The 20,121-nt window shown below is 41.4% G+C and overlaps 1 protein-coding gene across 6 annotated transcripts in view; it reads left to right on the top strand.

The window, feature by feature from the left end:
- USP6NL (USP6 N-terminal like) overlaps positions 1 to 20,121 on the top strand; it is a 116,575-nt gene that overhangs the window by 45,621 nt on the left and 50,833 nt on the right. For all 6 annotated transcript variants that reach the window (XR_003915593.1, XM_029958114.1, XM_029958115.1 and 3 more), the window contains 2 exons: positions 7,049 to 7,122; positions 9,531 to 9,613. Coding sequence is in view for 5 of the 6 variants with exons in the window: in XM_029958114.1 (XP_029813974.1) it covers positions 7,049 to 7,122; positions 9,531 to 9,613 (157 nt within the window). In the remaining variant the exon portion in view is untranslated. The remainder of the gene's footprint in view (positions 1 to 7,048; positions 7,123 to 9,530; positions 9,614 to 20,121) is intronic.

The raw sequence follows: 20,121 nt of genomic DNA on the forward strand, positions 1-20,121 counted from the left end.
GTTTTTATTTTGTGTACTGGTCTTTAATTCTGTATATTGTGCTTGTTTTACTTCTCTCTTATTTCAAATTAGTCATAACTGAGTTTTAAGTACTTAATACTACTAAGATAACGATGTTTAATTGTGGAAGAAATGTAGCTCAGTTAACTTCTGGAAATATGTATTTCTGAGGTGTTGCTACATAAAAGGGATTGCTTTTCTAACTAACTAGTTCCCTTTATGTTAAAACTTTTTCTCTGTGTTAAAAGTTCTCTCTGCATGAGAAGAAAAAGAAAATATAATAAATTGTGCTTGATCCTTTTTGTTCTGAGCGGGTTTAATGTTGATGTGCAGGTATTTACCACGATTTTTCCTTTCGAACATCATGTACCCACAACAAAATACTACCAAGTGTACGTCATGGCTTTTCCTTCGTTGTTTATGGGAATGGACTGGAAAGTAAATAAACAGCCTGAGTATTTAAGGGCCTTTCTGATATGACCAGAGACTTTGTTTGTTGCTCTGATATGTGCTTTGAATGTGTAGATGTGGAGCAGCTGGTGGTAGTGCCTGCAGACAGGAATTTGTGCCAGTGCAGCTCTTTGTGCACTGGAATGTGTAATGTGCAAACAAGCAAGAATTGGGGTAAAGTAATGGAAAACAAATTAGCATGTTTCAAGTCTTTTGGGCTTTTCAGAGTGCTCTGCTGTTGAAGAGACATTATGGTAGGTCAGAGAACAAAAAAGGGAGAAATCTCTTTTCAGAATTTGGGATAAGGTTGTGGGGGATGCTGTTAATATATTGGGCCTCAGCTGCATGGGAAGAGGCATTATTTCTGTGGGTGCTGGTCCACAGCAGCTGAACATGAGCTGGTGTGTGCCCAGGTGGGCAAGGCCAGTGGCATCCTGGCTTGTACCAGCAATAGTGTGGCCAGCAGGACCAGGGCAGGAACCATCTCCCTGTACTTGGGCCTGGGGACACCACACCTTAAATCCTGTGTTCAGTTTTGTGCCCCTCACTCCAACAAAGACATGGAGATGCTGGATCTTGTCTGGAGGAGGGCAGTGGAGCTGGGGAAGGGACTGGAGCACAAGTCTGATGAGGAGCAGCTGAGGGAGCTGGGGGGGCTGAGCCTGGAGGAGGCTCAGGGGGACCTTCTCACTCTCTACAATGCCCTGGAAGGAAGTTGCAGCCATGTGAGGGTTGGGCTCTGCTCCCAGGTAACAGGTGACAGGACAAGGGGAAATGACCTCAAGTTGCATCAGGGCAGGTTTAAATTGGATATTAGGAAAAATTTCTTCATAGAAAGGATGGTCAAGCCCTGGCACAGCTGCCCAGGGCAGTGGTGGAGTCACCATCCCTGAAGGTATTTAAAGATGTGTAGATGTGACACTTGGGGACATGGTTCAGTGGTGGGCTTGGCAGTGCTGGGTTGGTGGTTGGACTCAGTGATCGTAGAAGTCTTTTCCAACCTAAACAAATCTGTGATTCTTCTTAAATTTATGGCACATCTGTAAGAGGCAACTTCTGCTGCTACTGATGCATAAGCACTTGTACCTGCTGCTCCTTCAGTACCTGTAAGGAACCCTGAGGCTCTCGGTGGTACTTGTTTTGTGCTAGGGATTTGTCCCTTGAGGAGGGAGTTGGTTCTTGGCTGTTGTTACCTTTTCCAGGTGAGGTGCCGTCAAGCCATTTTTTAGGCTGTTTCAGAGACCATATTGCCAGTGGGTTTGAGTAACCCCAAAGACTATTCCTGTAAGTTGTATGACTACTTTGGCAGCAACCAGAGGTGTGTGTGCTCGGTGCACTGCACGTGGGGATCACTTGGAAAAACAGGGTGCCTTCCTGGTTTGCAGTTCTGTAGCTGAACAGGATTAGGGAGAGCTCAAACTGAAAGTACTCAGTAAACCTTGTAGAGAGCAACTTTTCTCCTTGTGGGAACGACCAGTGTTTTACTGTCTTTGGCCCTTCCTCCCTGGGCAGCAGCTCAGTCCTGTCAGGCTGTGATGAAGCCCAGGTGTAACTCTGGGCTCTTTATAAGTCACCCCTGACCAGGAGCAGCCAAGCTGCTGCCAGACTGTCACAGGCTGTTCAGCTCCTCCTTGACTGCTGGAAACACAAGGGATAGTGCTACCATCTCCCCATTCTTTATTTTGGAAAACTGAGCTACTGCAGGGACTACAAGAAAAATCCTGTGGTTTTCTTGGTGATTTAAATGAATACAAAAATACATTGTTGCTAAACTTATTTTTTACCTTTTTTTTTCGTCTTCTTCCCTACCCCACTTTAAAAAAAATGTATTTTAGGTGCATTATGGGGGGACCTTGGATCAGGGTTCCCTGGTGTCTGTACATGCCTACATACATAGCTGCCATTCCTCCCTGTGGAACAGGAGGGAGAAGATGGCTCAAAGGCAAGAGTAAGACAGGATTATTTCTTTTTTTTTTTTTTCCAGTTCCATCAGATCTGCCAGACTGTAACTCTGCTTCTTGCAAAAATCTCTATCCTTGAGAAGGTTTACTACTACTCAGAATTTAATATTTGCATGTATTTATAGGCCACAACCTTATTTTTTTCTTTACTAGTGTTTTCTTTTTACTTGGATCTGTTGTTTGGCTGTCGAATATTTCACTTATGGCAGTTGGTCCATTCCACTTAGTCTTGCATTCATTATAGATCATAAAGTTATGTATTTTTTGTTTACATTGTGTCCATTAACATTATTAGTTCCTCACTTAAATTTACTGCATTTGCCTTTCTTCCTGTAGCATTGGAAGAATATGGAATTCTGGAAAAGTAAGCTGTTGTCCCCAGTATTCCTCACAAGCTGCAAGATACTTAGAATTGCAGCTTCTTGGTAGGAACTGAGAGTTCTCAGTTGGTTTTCCAGTTTGTGTAAGAAGCTTTTTTATTAATAGTCAGTTTTAGGAATTTATTTTAATTTTGTGTTATGTTTTTCCAATTTTTTGTATCAGTTGACTGAGCTGGACAGTGGTTTTGAAATTTAAAAAAAAGTTCAGCTTTAAAAATGTGGGTGTTTATTTTAAATGAGATTGTGATGCACAGAGAGACCATCTAATAGTGAATAACAAGATAACACCCAACATTCATCTGTAAATTTGTTCTTATGAAACAAAGCTGGTGTCTCCAGGTCACTCATTTCCTCTCAGAAAATACTGGAGCCTAGCAAGGATTGTTCCTTGGGTAGGACTGGGTTAATTTTTTGCCTGTGCCATGTCCATCCCTCACCACTCTGTTCCTTTTCAGTTCTTTGGTAGTTGGTGAGGGCAGGAGAGACTCATTAGAGTGCCAGAGGAGGGAAGCTGGTGCTGATGCTGGGAGGGCTTGCACTTGGAAGGGCTGTGGCATCCACAGGTGGCTGATTCAGCAGGCCTGCCTTTGGAGCAATTTCAAGGCAGGGAGCTGCAAAATAAACCCACTTCTAGTCCCATCCTTCAGCATGCCTTTGGAAGTTTGGATCTGGCAGTTTATCAGCCATCTCAGCAGCACTGGCAAGTAGAACAGTCTGATTTCCAAGTGGAGCAGAACAGCAGGGTCTGGCTGTGCTGTTGGTCCTTTTCCACGTCATTGCAGGTTGGAGTTTTCTGTTTGGTTTTCTGTTTCTAGTGATGCTTCAGTTCCTTTGCATGGTGCTGTTCAGAACTTACACATTTTGTAAGTGTGCACACATTTTGTGTGTAAATTTTGTAAATACAGCAAACAGGTCAGCGTGTCAGAGTGCTGAGGGGCAGATACTCTCTGATGTTACAGGCATCAGGCAAACAGGTCAGAAAAGGTTGTTCCTGGCCTTTCTTTCTAGGATTAACCTTTCCAGGAGCTCGATGTGTGCCACCTCCCTTTTTACAGGGAGTCACATGGAAAAGACGAGGGGGGATGGTACAAATTACGCCTGAGGAGATTTAGGACATATGGAAAAATGTTCACAATGAGAACAGCCAGCCATTGGAATAATGTCCCCAGGGAAGTGGGACACCTTTAAGATTCAGCTGAACAGGGTGCTGGGCTATCTTATCTAGGCTGTGTTTTTGCCAGCTTGCACCAGAGGATCCTGGAGGTCCCTTCCACCCTGGCATTCTGGGAGTGCTGCTGGGCAGGGTTTTAACCATGCTGCTTGTACCTTGTAAGCCTGATTGGTTTTTGGGGGGACTTAAATGTGCTGTTTACCTTGCCATCATTGGCAGATTTTGTCATCTCCTTATTGATAATATATTTCCTCAGTTTTTAGTTCAAGTCAGTTCTCTGTACTAGTTAATTTGCTATATATTAATGCCAGCCTCATCTGAGATTGCATTGTTTCCTGTGTAATGTGCTGTTCATCATCTGTCCTGCTAACTTTTAATTAGAAAATTTAATCATACTTGTGTCACATCTTTAACTTTTCACTGAGATAACACTTACTGAATAAAACTGATAAGACTTTAGAGTACCAGTTATTTGTCTTCAATTTTGTAGTGATGTATTTTTGTGCCTAGGAAGGTGTTTCACAAAGAGTTTTCCTTGTTCCCATACTTAGCTTTTACTTTATCAGGAATCATTGTGCAATTTCTAACTTGGAGGTATTTAAATATTTCCTCTTAAAAGAAAAATCATGTTTAATGCTTATCTCCCAAAATATAACCTCTTGTGCCCATCACAAGCTGTTTTCTGTGTATTTGGTATGGATGGATTAACGAAACATCGAACTATCTCAGTGCAGCTGGAAGGTTAAGATGGTTCTGGCAGAAAGCAAAGAGGATTACTTGAAAGGCAATGAATATGATAATTTCCACACTAAATGTAATTGAATTGTCATGAGACACAGAACGTGCCAAACTTTGATTCACACATTCCTTCTGCAGAAGAAGGGAAGGTAAGGCAAGGCACAGCCATGTTTTCAGCATAAACCAGGAACTTGGTTTCTGGTGCAGATAACATTTTGCATTCTTTTAAGCAAAGGTTTAAACTTTGTTTCAAATTATGCCACTTATTCCATCTGTGGTGTTGAAGAGCTGTGCATGTCCTTTTGGGTACATTTTAAGATAAGGTTATAACCTATTTTTAAATTCTGTTAAAGTACTGGCTACATAGTCCTTGAATGTACCAACTACTATAATAAATATTGTCTATTTATTGTTCAGCCATACTCTTTCTCAAATCTAATCTCTCTTTTACTTGGGACCCAGGGCTGGGGAGGGGCTCTGGGGGGCTGTGGTTGGTGTGCAGGAGCTGTGTCGAGCTCACATGGACAGCTGGGGTGATGCAGTCCTGCAGTGGCTGTAAAGATGCATCAGAGAAAATCTAACCTGAAACCAGACTGCTTTGTGTCTTATGCTCCTCTTTAAGCTTAGGAATAAAGGTGCATCCAGCACCTGAAGGAGCAGGAAGAACAGTGCTCTGTTTGGGCACACCAGAGTCTGAGCAATATGAAATGATTCCACTCACCCCTTGTCTTACAAGGAGGAAATTATTTATCAGTTTTGTGGCTCAGAGATGTAAAGCTTCCAGATAAAGCAGATGGAATTATGTTTTTTTTTTTCCCCCCAAATAATTGTGTAAATACGTGTGTGCTGGTTCTGGTGCACACTGGGAAAAAATGACAGAGCATTGACATCCTCACTAATAAATGGGAGTAATAGGATTGGCAAATGGTGATGATAAGCAGAAGGGGGCCAGAACTGGGGGTAATGAAGTGTAACTCCTGGGGGTCATAAAGGAAAGCTTTAAAGAAGCAGCCAGGCTTTCCCTCAGGGGGAGCTTAGGACAGACATTGCTGTTCCCTGAATGTTGGTGTTTGTGTCTGTGCTGGGTCACACTGAGGGTCTCTCTGCATTCCCCCAGAGAAAGTTCAAGTGAAACCAAGCAGAGACCATGCTAAATCTCTAACAGATGGCTTAGAAGGCACCTTGGCACAACTTCTTGTCTAAATGTTGAGAAATATGTAGGCAAAGTTTATTAAAGAAACACTGGGTTTGAACAAATAATTGTGTTAATGTCATGTGATAGAAAACTGTAATATCCAGTCTGTTTTTCTATTTTGTGGCCCAGATGGTTGGTATGTACAATTCCTGAAGTTCATTATGCTGCCATGAACTAGATAGTGAGTGCTTGGAGTTATTTTTATAACAGGGTGTGCTTGAAAAATATTTCAAACCTTTTTAAAGCTTTGCTTTATCGAAAGTTCATTGCTTTTTAATAATAAAAACAAATTTAAAGTTTGTTGATTTTTAACAATCGAAACTCTTGAATCTTTCACAAACTTATTAATTAAAGCTGATTTGCCTCCTTGGTTTGACAAAATCACACTTGGGATATCAAAGCATGTTCTGTTGCTGGATATTCAAAGCAGCAACTCTTCCTTTATTTGATGTCCTCTTTATGTTCCTGTCCATATCCTAGAGATGGTTTCTGCCAAAGGAACAGGACTTAGCAAGACTTTTACTCCACTGGTGTAGTAAATGCTGCATCTGCAGTGTCCTGGGGCTTCCCCACACATCCTTTTGTTCTTGCCTGTCAACCTTCCTGTTGTCATATCCTTATTCCAGCTCTGGGGCGCCCAGGTTGCACTTCTGACAATATGACAACATCCCTCCCTGATTTCTGAGAAATAAGTCTGAGGCAATTGCTCAGATGAAGCCATGCAGTGTTTCTTCAGTATTCCAGTACCTCTCTACAAATCATGTAAATGGCTCACACTCCTGTTCTAAGCCAGTACTGTACATTTTGGCTTTCTTTGACTATGAGAATGTTTGTGGAACTGGCAACTAGTAGCTTTTACTATTTTCTTCAGTCTTTCAGTTAGTGGATTGTGAAGAATCATTATTTTACTGTATTTATTGGTGGAAAATCAGCATCATTCTAAACTTGGCAATTAAGATGCCATCCAATAACTGTACTTTACTCTGAACAATATTCAAGATGTGCACTGAGGTAATATTTTGTTTTGATACAATAGCTTTGGCATTTCTCCATCCAAATTGTCTCCCTGAAGTTGATTTTTTCCAAGTATTTAGCTGCAGTTCTTTGTTCACAATGGAGCAAATCTGAACAGTGTTATTTTAATTCTCTGCAGGTGCAGATGCTGAGCAGGATGCTGCTATCAAACTTGCCCAAGAACGAGCAGAGATAGTTGCCAAGTATGACAGAGTAAGTGAACTTGTTAATAAACTTGTTAACTTTTAAAGAACTTGTTAAATTTTAAAGACATTTTATAATTAATCTTAGTAATATGTCTGTCTTAAAAAATGAATCATTGTTCCAGCCAGCTGTTGTTTAAAATACTCTAGTACTAATCTGATGGTTTCATGATACATTGGCCTCTGGGTGAATTAAATTCTTCCTCCACGAGGGATATTCTGGATAATGACTCAATCAGCTAATTTTTCAGGTGCATGGCAAGTTGCTTTGGGGCTATTTAAGGGGGTGTATTGTATTAGAAGTAATGAAAGTGGGGGGTTTGAGGCTGCTTAGTATATCTGTGAGATTAGAAAGATACTTTTTATTTCTTTAATTTTTGGTTATGATAATAGAAACATTTAAATCATTACAGACAAAGTAAAAGGTGAGTGAGCTGCAGTGTTTGTCAGGTTCTTGTGGGCAGTTGAAGTGCCCTGATCATATCCTGTTACTTCTTGAACCAGGTGTCAAGTAAAAGCCTGGCACAGAGTGTGCCTAGAGAATGCCTACAGTGTGTTCAGGTATTTTTGTAACACTTGATGACTTTACAAGTGTTGCTGGGGTACTGAGCAATAGAGGAAGCAAAAAACTTGTTTGTAGAGTTCATGAAACATTTTCCATGCCAGACTCACTGGTGGTTTGCACGGTGTGCAGGTGAGTGGCTGTGGCTGTTTGAATAAGGAAAGACCTGCTCATGTGTGGCAGGTTGACCCTGGCTGACACCAGGTGCCCACCAAGCTGCTCTGGCACTGCTCCTCACCTGGGCAGGGGAGAGAAAATACAAGGAAAAGCTTCTGGATTGAGATGAGGGCAGGGAGAGATCCCTCACCAGCAGACCTGGCTTTAGGAAATGGGTTTAATTTATTACTAATCAAATTAGAGCAGGATAATAAGAGAATAAAAATTAAGACCTACAACATTTTCTCCCCACCCCTCCCTTCTTCCTGGGCTTAACTTCACTCCCAGTTTTCTCTGCCTCCTCCACCTCAGCAGTGCAGGAGGATGGGGAATGGGGGCCCTGGTCAGTTAATCACATGTTGTTTCTGTGGCTCCTTCCTCCTCACACTCTTCCCTTTCTCTAGCCTGGGGTCCCTCCCACAGGCTGCCCTTCTCCATGAACTTCTCCAGTGTGGGTCCTTCCCATGGCTGCAGTTCTCCATGAGCTGCTCCAGTGTGGGCTGCTTCCACAGGGTGCAGTTTTCCAGGAACAGGCTGCTCCAGTGTGGGTCCCCTGCAGGGTCACAAGTACTGCCAGCAAACCGGCTCCGTGGGGGCTCCTCTCTCCGTGGGGGCACAGTTCCTGCTGAGAGCCTGCTCTGGCATGGCCTTCCCATGGGTTACAGCCTCCTTCAGGCATCCACCTGTTCAGGTGTGGGCTCCTCCAGGGGCTGCAGGTGGGTCTCTGCTCCTCCAGGGACTGCAGGGGGACATCCTTCCTCACTGTGCTCTGCACCACGGGCTGCAGGGAATCTCTGCTCCGGTGCCTGGAGCAACTCCTCGCCCTCCTCGACTGACCTGGGTGTCTGCAGGGCTGTTTCTCTCACAGGTTCTCACTCCTCTCTCCAGCTGCAATTTCTGTTGTGCAGTTTTTTCCTCCCTTCTGAACTCTGTTGTCCCAGAGACACAACCCCTGTTGCTTGACAGCCTTGACCAATGGCAGATCCATCCTGGAGCCAGGCTGGCATTGACTCTGTTGGACAGGGCAGAAGCTTCCAGCACCTTCTCACAAAAGCCACCCCTGTAGCCCCCTGATACCACAGCCCGGCCATGCAGACTCAATACACTCTGTGTTCTGAGTGGTGGCCTCTCTTCATACCCAGTAACCTGTGCAGAGCCCACACCAGAAGCAGATACAGCTGAAATATATTTAAATTTCTGCCAGCCTTAAGTAGATTGGCAATTGGAGTGGGAGAGAGGGACATGAATGAGCACCTCATTGAGAGGAAAACTCAGTGCTGCATTCTGTCTGTGGACATCAGCTCAGGATTTCTGCAGGATGTGCTGTTGCAGGTGATTGTTCAGGAAAGATGGACTTTGGAAATGAAATGAGTAGAAGGCACTTTGTGGGGACCTTGATGGACTGTTGTGGAGTTTAACAACAGGTGTGGGTTCACTACAAGTCTGTGGTTGAAATCAGTGGTTTAAGTGTATTCTGTGACAAAAAGAGGTTTCCTGTGATGAAAGTACTGTTCCCAGGGGCTGGGAGGAGTGTGCTGCAGGGCTGTCCTGGCCAGTTTAGGACTAGTGTTCTCCTCCCCCTCCTCTGACCTACTGCCAGCATGTCCCAAAGGTTATGCTTTGAGTGGCTGAATCCTGTCTTATGTGTCTTAGTTTATTGTGTCATAAAACATCATTTGGCTTTTTATTTTTTCCTTTAGGGACGTGAGGGGGCACAGATTGAACCTTGGGAAGATGCCGACTACCGTCTGTACAAAGTCACAGATAGATTTGGGTTTCTACAGTAAGTAGCAACTTTGTAAAGAAAATAAGATTAAGAGTTTGCTACTATTACTATTTATGCTTTTTATTGTATTGCCTATTTGGTGAAAGTAATATTATGCCTTTTAATAGATCTTCTGGAAGCTGCTGTGTAAGTGTTACTGCTGGGTCACCTTTCACTGTGCTTTTCAGTTCAGTTCCTATCTGTTTATTTATTTCTGTAACTTGATCCTGCATAGGGAGGGAAATGTTTTAAATTTTTTTGTTTGGGGGGAATGAAAGTTGACAGTCTACAAAAGAGATATTTCAAGCTGAATTGCAGTTGTGAATAACTTAGTTGGATATAAACAACCTTGAAGTTCTTGGAAGGATTTATAAAAATTTTGTTGAAGTGTTGATTTTTAAAAAGCTCCCAGCACATTAAGGTTACTTAATGGTTATGTATGAGCAAATGTATCCCAGTCCCTCAAAGATAAATATCATTTGACTTCATGTATTTAATAACCTTAGTGAAATCTCTGCTGATTTGGTACCTAATGTTGAATCTTAAAGTCAAGTCAGAAAATGCCAGAATCCAGATCCAGTTCCCCTCTAGGTACCTCCTTTGTAACACACTCTCTGTCTTTTGGCAAATAAAGGATTAGAGTATTAAATGGTATTAGGATTTTTGTGCTTTGCAGGTGTAAATATTCAGTTTGTAGAAACTGAACACAAGCAGAGTTGCCACTTTTGATAATATCAGGACTGGTATTGTTGTTGTTTGGCATTTATGTTTGAACACATGAAATTCAGTTAAAATCCAGAAAAATCAGTGATAAGAGGAAAACTTATTAATAACTATGTAATTTATAGTATGGGGGAGGGACGTGTGTATGTTTTGGTTTTTGGGGGGATTTTTTCCCCCCCGTCTTCCTTCTCTTTTGCCATGTCATTGGTTTTATAAGCTGTCAGTTAAAAAGTCATCTTCACCTGCAGACTGCTTTTGCCTCACTGGAGTGAGTTAATTTGGGGTATGGCATCCAAACAGTTGTGTTTTACACAAGGAGGTCCTTGTGTGGGTAAAGTACAGCTGCAGCACCACGTGCCTGGTGTTGTAGCTGCAGTTGGAGCATTTTTAATGGAGAATGGCTGTCACAGTTATTCCTTGTGCAGGAGTAATGGGAACTGCTTCTGAGTTCACCATGGACTTTGGGATCCTTATGAACTCCTGAACTTTTCCTGGCACTTGGTATTTTTGTGTGTTAGGCATGGAATATTGTTACTCCAGTCCTCTCCAGTTGCTGCTGCAGTCAGTTTTCAGGAATGTTGCTGTTCCACAGCTCCAATGCCTTGGCATGTTTGGGATGCAGTTGGGCACATCAACATGCCCCAGGCTCTGAGCTCTGTCCCTGTAACTCAGAGCTGCTGTGGGCACCCTCAGATCCCACTGCAGTCATTCCTGGGGTGTGCCAGGGGGATGGACCTCAGTCATGAGCCCAGACCTCCTCCCTAGGCTCATCTTTACTCACAATGCAGAATTAATTGTTGTTACAGTCAACTTCAAGGGACGAAAACAGAGATTTATAATGCATGAAGACTGCACAGGCTCACAGTGTATGCAGATAATCTCTTCACTAATTGTGTCTATTTGTAGCTCATCCATGTCTTGTTACAAGGCAGATTTCACCTGAGAGTGCTCAGGTTTATGAGAGGCTGCTTTATGATTCTATAAGACAAATCCATTGCAAATGATGCTTTTACTTTCCTGGGAAATAAAATCTCTCCTTTTAGAAGAAATACACTCAGGATAACCATATCAACTATCTTGCCCTGAAGAGACAGTTTATATGGCACTGGAGAGTTGAACTGTGGCCTGGGTTCATGTGTGCTGCCACCCTGAGCCTGTGCCACCTGCTGTGTCTGAAAGAAGCTCCTGTTCTGTGAGACTTTGGAATCAAGCAGGATGTACCAAAAGCTTCCAATGATTATCATCCCTGAGAGCCATAATTCCCTGTGGTCTATCAGGTGTTTAAAGTAAATTAATTGTACATTGGCAAACAGGCCTGATGCACATTGAAACCTGAAAATCTGAGAACAGCACCAAGCTTACTGTGCTCCAGTCAGAGTCCACAGTGATTTGCAATCGTTTGTATTGACATCTTAAAATACTCAGTAAAATGTCTTTTGTGTCAGAAGGCTGCTGGGTGTGAGGAACAGGATGGAAAATTAGGGCTTGTTTTCTCAATCACAATAGGCTTTTATTATCATCAGTAGTTTTCTTTTTCCTTGACTGTGTCCTGTTTGCAGCTTTGCTGGACTCTCTGAAGGGGCTTTCAAGGTTCTGTTGATTGCTGATAAGGCAGAAAAGATAATTTTTGGGGAATGAAGCACTCAGGCTGCCCGTGTAACTTGCCACCTGTTTAAAGATGGGAGAACATAAAGACTAGAGACACTCTAAGAATAGTTTTGGTCTGGGTCTGCACTACTTCTGGTGTCCCAGTGCCCTTATTTGTGTGTCAGACTGGGAATTTGTAAACTTGGGGAACCTGAAGACACTTCAGTTGTCTTCCTGACATACCAGTAGAAGTGGGCTCAGGTTTTCTTAAGAGAACACAGAGGCAGAGGGAAGGTGCCTTTTTATTTAACAGTGGAGAAATTGGGTGGTGATTGGAAAGTGCTAGGACCTTCCCTTTCAAGTGAAATATCTCACTTTGACCTTCTTTTAAGACCCACAGCTGATGAACCTGATATCCCTGGTCAGTTCTAAGTGTTGTAGTATTTATTGTTTACAATAGCTGGGACCATCTTTACCCAGCACTGTCTTAAATTTTCAGTAGCTGCTGCCCTAAGAACACAATTTAATTTGTTTGCTGCAGTATTTTATTTTGGAGTTCTGCAAAATGTGTGGATGTTCTTGTTAACTTTTCGATATTAGAAGGAAATTGGTGTGGACAGGTTATTAAGATAGCTACTTAAAACAAAAGAAAAAAAATAGCTGAGTTAATACCTAATGAATTTAGGGAACAAGAAAGGAAGTTCAGTGAGACTTGTTTGAAATGAATAAAGGGAAGTTTTAGAGGGAAGTGTGATGTGAGAAGGTTTTCAGCAAAGCCAAGCTGTAAAATAACTCATGGGGAGCTGAAGGATTCTGTCCCTTGAGATGTTTAGGACCAGACTGTGCAAAATGCACCTATGGGGAGTTTGGTCTGTAGGACTGACTAAATTGTAACAGCTGCTCTACTGAAAACATAAACTGTACATGAGAGGTGTGCAGGAACCAGAAAGTGAAAATCTCATTATTGGCTAAAATGTAGAAAATTTGGCCTTAGCAATTGCTGTTGTTGCCAGGCTGTGGTGGGTCATGGTGTCTTTAAGCCATGTGGTTTGTGGCAAACCAGTCTCAACTTGGGGATTTTTTACATAATGTATTGCCAAAGAACACAGCTTGTGATTGCTGATTTGGATACAGGGGACACACACACTCCAAAACATGAAACTTTACCAGACACCTGAAGGAAACCCCTGTCTCCCCTCTGCCTCCAGGCCAAACTTCCCTTGCTTGGTGTTGTGGGTTACCCTTGGATCACCCCAGTTCCTTTGGTGAGGCACAGGCAGTGCAGGAGGTCCTGCATGGAATGGCTCCTTTCTGCTGCTCCTGGTTTCTTACTTGTTTTCATCTCCTGTTCCTTGTGTCTTATGTGTTTTCTTCTGCCCCAGTGTGGGTCTCCCATGGGCTCCAGTCTCCTTGGAGATACATCCCAGCATGGTGTGCCTCCCTCTGGGAGTGTATCTGTGGCCATGTTCCCAGGATCTCCTTCTGTGGATCTCTTCTGCCTCTCCAATTAGTGTTGCTCCTCTTTATTAATATAGATTTGTTTCTATCAAGTACTGTTGGCCTTCCTCACTGTCACTGGGTGCACATGGGGTAGTGCCTGTTAAAACTTGACTCTTCACTTCCATAATGTTTCTCTTGGAGAATCCCATGTCAGGGGCTCATCTTGTCATGACCACGAGTATTGAGAGAGCAGATCAGTGTATTTTATACAGGTGCACTGTGGTTACCCCCAGACATAAAAATATTAAAAAAAAACCCCAAAAAGACAGCAAAAAACCTTCAGGCATAGTCCTTGTTCAATACAATTTATTTCCAGTAAAAATCCTGCTGCATTCCTGATGTCACGTGGTAGTGCAGGAATGCTGAACAGTAGGGGTGATGTGAAAAGTGCCACTCAATTTTAAAAGGAACATTTTTTTCCTCTGGGAAGTCCAGCACCAGTGTCTGTATGTGCAGTCTGCAGGGGTTTGATAAGATCAGACACTCTTGTCTAGAAAGTGCAGGAGAGGGAGAGTTTGTGCTCTACCTGTAGTTGCTGGAAGTCCAGCAGGACATCTCAGGGGACTCTGTAGGGCTCAGATAAGCCTGAGTGTGTGATAGGTGACTCTTGCAATCAAGTATTTTAGGAATGGGAGAAATGCCTGAGATCTCTTCACAGATAGTCATAACAAAAACTGTTTTAACTGTTTTTGGAAATGAAAAAGGCAGAGTGTGTTTGGTATTCATAAAAAATAAGGGGTTTGTTAGTTGATTTTTTTCCTTTTTTCTCGCCTTTTTGGTTTGTTTTTTTTGTGTTTGTTTTCCTCTTCTTGGATATGTTGTGTCTTTTTGGTCAACATTGTGTCAAGCTACCTCTTTTTTTTTATTATGTTTCCTCCAGATTTAATCACAAGTTGGGATTTCATGCTCAGAATACACACACATACACAAAGCACCAGAATCTTGCAGTTAAAAAACCCAACAACCAAACTAATAGAAAACAAAAAATTAAACCCTATGCCCAAAAACCAAACTCCAAACACCCTGCACCCCCCAAAAAAGCAGTTCCTTTCTGTCCTATCTCAGAACCTGGCTAAATTTTAAAGTAAGTGTCCTTAGAATTTTCACTGTGGACTGTTCTTTTCTCCACAGTTTGCCTTGTAGATACTTGTGTTTGCAGTTTTTCTGGCAGCAGTCATTGATAAGGGAATAACTTCAGGGAAAGAAACCTGAAGGAATTTCTGAGTGTCTTGAAGCTCATAGCAGGCATTCCAGTAATGCCTGGGATCTGGGATTGGACCCTTCCCCCTCCTTGAATTCTTTAGTTGATTTGGTACTGTTTTGGGATGGTTGAAAAAGCTACTGAAATAAATGTGTCATTCCTTGGGTGGGGGCAAGTTCCTTACTACAACCAGGAACATTTTCAAAGGTGTTTATTTCTTTAAACTGACAATTTAAATAATATCTATATTAATTTGTCAATTTGGAAGTGACAATGATATGAATAATTTCTATAGTCTAAAAATTATTAAAGGTCTTAAAGCAGCAAAAGAAAGCAAGAAATCCAAATGAAAGTCAATATTTTGTAAACAAATAAGGATTTAAGCTTTATCTGAAGATCATTGAAGCACATACTTAAAGATTTTTTTTTTGTGAATATATCCTTGTATTTATTTTTTGTGAAATTCTCCAGTTAGCTATGGGGACAAAATAACTTTATTCCTTCCCCTTGCTCCTTGCCCCAGATAATTTTAAGGCTGAATGACCATTGACTGATTGGGGTTTGCAAAACAGCCTAAACTTCCTATGTGGGCCTAAAGAAGGGTAGAAGCTGAAACCAGAATTTTGCAACTCTAAAGGTCAAGACCAGTGTGAAGAGCTGGTCCTCTTTGGGGCCTTTGAACCCAGGGAAAATCAGGGAGCAGGATAAGCCAAATGGCCTCTGTGTCTGCTTAGGATGGCTCAGAAAGCTGGAATTTGAGCACATGCAAACAGCTCAGAGGCATCTTCCTGTCCCATGAGGATTTACATTGCCTGGTCCCTTCGAAGTGTCCTTGTGTGTATATTCTCAATGGTTCTTTTGTATTTGTCTCTGGGCATCACCCAGATGTCAGGGAGGCATTTTCCTTTATAAAAAAAACTTTTCAAGGCCACAGTTGTGCTTTCCTAAGTAAGATGAAAATAACATTGCTTTTTGGAATTTGGGACAGGTACAGCTCAAGGCCAAATTGTATTACTCCTCATAGATTCTGACTAAAATGTGCTGAGTAATAGATTATGGAAAGCATTGTAAGTGTCCAGATCTCAATAGATACGAAGTAGAGATAACAGAAGAAACTGCAATTTATTTACTGCAACTTTTCAAGAGCTTTTTTCTTTCTATTGTTCACTGATGAATGCCAGCAATGGAATTGTCCTGGTAACTTTTGGTCATGAGCTGTGTAAGTCATAAGCAGAAAATTAAGAAGTTATTTCATTTCTCCAGCTTGCACTGCATGAGTTCTTTTCAGGCCTTGTTGTTGTCAAGGTCTGTGTTAACTTGTATTAATAATTATCTTATAGCAATAACCAATATTGTCAAGTTTTGTGTCTAACTTGGGTGATTCAGTTTAAACACTTTTTCTTTTTACTAGCTGCTCAATAATTGGAAACTGGGGATGTATGTGCAGTGTGGCAGATGCTCTTATGGTGATAAATACCCTGGGATCAGCATAGTGATGTTGGAAGTTTGTTTGTTTTTTAGAGAATAAAAAGTTGTACAATAAAAGTACCAATGGTAGAAAATACAGATGTGATCCCATTCATGAGACTCCCTTCAAAATTCGGGTTAGATTTTCGTGCTGTTCTTACAGTAGCTCAGTGCTGATTCTGATGGAATTGTACCAATTCACAGCAGCTGAGAATGTGACTCATACTCTTAGTCTTAATCCCCTGAGTCTATTAAAGCACTGAACATGCTTTGAGAATAGTTTGCTAATGATGGAGATTACCACGGGGCCAGAGGCGCTTTTCAAAGAGCAGAATTCCTTCTTTCCTTTGCTGAGAGAGAGACCTGCCTGCTCTTCTCCATCAGCTTTGCTCCTTAAAAACAGGTATTGCATTTTTATTGGCTCTGATGCATTTCTGCAGCATGCTCCAAAAAATGAGCTAGGGCAGCTAAGAAGTGGAGAGCTCAATCAAGGATTGTGAGATACTCTATTAAATGAAGTATTGATTCTTTTTTTTGTTTTTTTTTTCTTTTTTTTTTCGTTAACCCTGAACTTTTTAATAGGGAGCAATATGATGAACATCCAGTTACCTTCTCTCTCTCATTCTGTTTCTTGGTAGTTTATATGTAGCCTTGCTGGAAAACAGTCCTTGTCTCTGAAGTATTCTTTATGCATTCTTTAATATTTTCTCCAATGTGCCTGTTGCACCACATGTCTCAGAGCAGTAACTCTTGCACAGCTCACCTGCTGATTTGGGTGGGTCCACAAGTGAGTTCTCTCCAGATAAGAGGTGTAAGGACTGGGCTCTGAGGGCTTTTGGCAGCAAAAGAAGTTATGCTGAGATTTTGGGTAACAGAAATTAAAGAAAGAAGCATGTTAGCTGTAATTTGATAATAATCAAAGTAGCATTAAACAAATTGAGATTTTATATTATTTTAATTTCAAATTTTTAGTAGAAAAGTCGTAGAATCATAGAATCATCAAGGTTGGAAGGGACCCTGAAGATCATCCAGCCCAACCCATCACCACCACTGTAATCCCTAAACCACATCACCCAGTGTCAGATCCAGATGCCTCTCAAACACCTGACTCCACCACCTCCCTGGACAACCTGTTCCAGTGCCTGACCACTCTAATAGTGAAATTTTTTTTTTTTCTAATATCTAATCTGAATCTCCCCTGTCTCATCTTAGGGCCATTTCTGTTTAAGGCCATTAAATCTGCACCTCAGAGTTTAAGGAAAGAGCACCAAGGGTACTGGGAGAGTTGCAGACTTGTTGTTCACAGTGACATGCAGCCACCATCCTTAATTTTCTTGGTGCAGTAAATATTGCCAAACCCATTACATGATGTTCTAAAAGTGCAATGAAATGTTTATTCTTAACAGTTCAATTATAAATGTAAATTTTACCGCATTTTATTTATCATGGTAATTCAGGAGGGAGTTGCTGTCGTTTTCTTCTCCTCTTTTCTTCTCAGCTTTGTGAGACAGGGTCAGAACTGCTTGTCAGGAGAGTGGCTTAACCTAACTCTTCCCTCCCTTGGGAAGAAGTGTGCCCAGTTCAGCCTCTTTCAGCTGTCAAGGACAAAACTTTATTAAAAAAAAAGTTCAGATCTCAGATATTACAGAAAAGTCGTGTTTTTCTTCATTCTCTTTCTCCTAAATATATAAATATGCCTCATTTTGTCCATGTAGAGTTTTTCATGTGGCATTATAAAGATTTAGCATGAGAACTCCACTGGAGTGTTATATTATGTGCCGTGGATTTTACCCTCTAATATGTGATACATTGGTCTGGACTGATAGTGCTCTGAAATATTCATTGCTAATCATTGTATTAAGGAACTGCTGTAAAAAAAAAACAACCACAAACTCAGCTCTGTTTAACATTCTTTCCTTTTGCCCTAATGTACACTGAGGATGTTATCTTTATTTAAGGAGAGAAGTGGAAGTTTTCCTGGGTTAGTAATTGAGATTCAAATTGCTTGTTTTAGTTCCATCTTCCTGGCATTAGACAAATACTTTTTTTTTTCTTTTTTTTTTGCCTGCTTCCACAAGGAACTAGTTTTAAAAGAATATTTTAATTGCATTTCTGTATGACAAAGCCTGTTTTTTGAAAACACAGCAAGACCACTATTTATTGCAAGACCACTATTATTATGGAATTCCTGATAAGCTGAAATGAATCCCTGCTTACCATGCAATTGTGAAGTGATGGGGCTGAGCTTGAGACCAAGGTCAACACACAGTTTTATTTAAACATCACTGACAGTGGAAGAGCACATTGGACCTGCTGTAAAATTCACTTAGTCCTGTTCATTCTGGCTGAGTTTACAGCTCTGCTTCTGTGATGGACAATGACCTTTGGCCTCTGAATTTGTCTCCAGTTATGGTGGTGGTTTTGTTGTGATCCTTCTCTCTGTGTTCATGCATTTGAACTCATGTCCAAAAGCATGAGATGTGTGTGGCAATTTGCTTCCTTAAAACGATGTCTTATTTTGCAACAGCAGATGTGGTCAGACACGACGCTTTAAAAGGTGTTTTGGTTGCTACAAGGAACTCTTCAGTGCTTTTGTTGTTCACTTTTTCTCACACTTACTGCTCTAAGAAGTATTTTTGCCAACCTGATGGTGAAAGTGGTTGTTTATTCAAAGCTGTTTCATGGTAAGTGTCTAAACCAGACCCAGCAAAGGGACCTTCTCTCTTGGGTGGTCACTGGGAGCTTCACAGTCTTCCAGGGTCTTACAGTATTTGCACATCAGTTGTGTTCCTGGTGGTAGGATTTTACCAGGAGAAGGTGGAAGTGCCTCACTCCTGGTTTTGGCCTGGTCACTGTCCAAGCCAGACTTGCTTTAGAACCTCCTAAAGCCAGGGAGGCTGTTTGAACCCCGAATCACCTCATTTTGTGTGAGACTCGAGGTCATCTTGGACCATTTGAAGAGAAGCCAACGCCTGCAATTCAAACAAGAGCTGAGAAACCCCCTCCTGGGCTGGTGTTTACAACCACAAGAGGGAAGTAGGAGGACTTCAGGTGTACCTTGCTCTGCCAGTTTTTGTTGAGTTAATTTTGGATTCCATTGGGGAATAAGCAGCTTTGCCCACCTGCTGTGCTCTCATGGTTGCAATAATTTTTTAACATCTACGTCTCTACAAGTTACCAATGAATTTTTCAGTGATTTGGACTGCGAGTGTCAGTTCATGTACAAAAGTGTTTAAGATGTTCTTCTCTTTAATTCAGTTTTGTGCATCTTAGTCTAAATTGGATTGTTAAAGAATAACTTGAAAGGGGTTTTGGTTTTTTTTTCCTTTTAAATTTTATTTTTCCTTTGTGTTATCACGGTGATCATGGCTTTTCTACTACTCTCAGGCAGCTTCTTCCTGTGGAAGGAAGAAATATTCTGTTGTTATTTGTTATAATTCAGAATGGTGTGGACCTTTTTTCCCCTCAAACGGTGTCACAAGGGTACCCATTTCTTTAGCTTATTCTTAGGACTAGAATTGAAATTTGAATTTTAAATCCGTTCTTTTAGCTGAGTTAGTCCAGGCTGTCACTTCAACAATCCTCTGCAGATACAGAAGGTAACAAGGTGAGTGCAACCCTGCAGATTTGATGGCAAACACAAAAATAAGCTGCAGGAAAATTCTGCCAACTAAGGACAAATAATGTGTTTTTGTTAACAGCTGCTGCTACTTGATTTGAGTAAAAGATCACCCACTGTGTACAAGGAATTCATAAAGTACTTCCTTGTATGGAAAGAGCTATTAGGCAGCAGAACTGAAAAAAAAAAAGATTGAATATGTTAATATGGTTTAATTTATACATTCATAAAGCAATACACGATGGCTTTGAGTTACTGCTTAAGCTCTAAAACGTGAGTATTCAGCATAATCATTGTTACCACATATATTTCCTACCCAATTTAGCATTTATAGCAGATTGAAGTAACTGAATGTAGGGAATGGCCAAAGTGTGTTTCATTGGCACACATTAAGGATGCTGTAAGATGTCAGGGACAGCAGTTTTTAGA

The sequence above is a fragment of the Manacus vitellinus genome, unplaced genomic scaffold (assembly GCF_001715985.3).
Source record: "Manacus vitellinus isolate BGI_N305 unplaced genomic scaffold, ASM171598v3 scaffold_13_pilon, whole genome shotgun sequence".
In the NCBI taxonomy this organism is placed as follows: domain Eukaryota; kingdom Metazoa; phylum Chordata; class Aves; order Passeriformes; family Pipridae; genus Manacus; species Manacus vitellinus.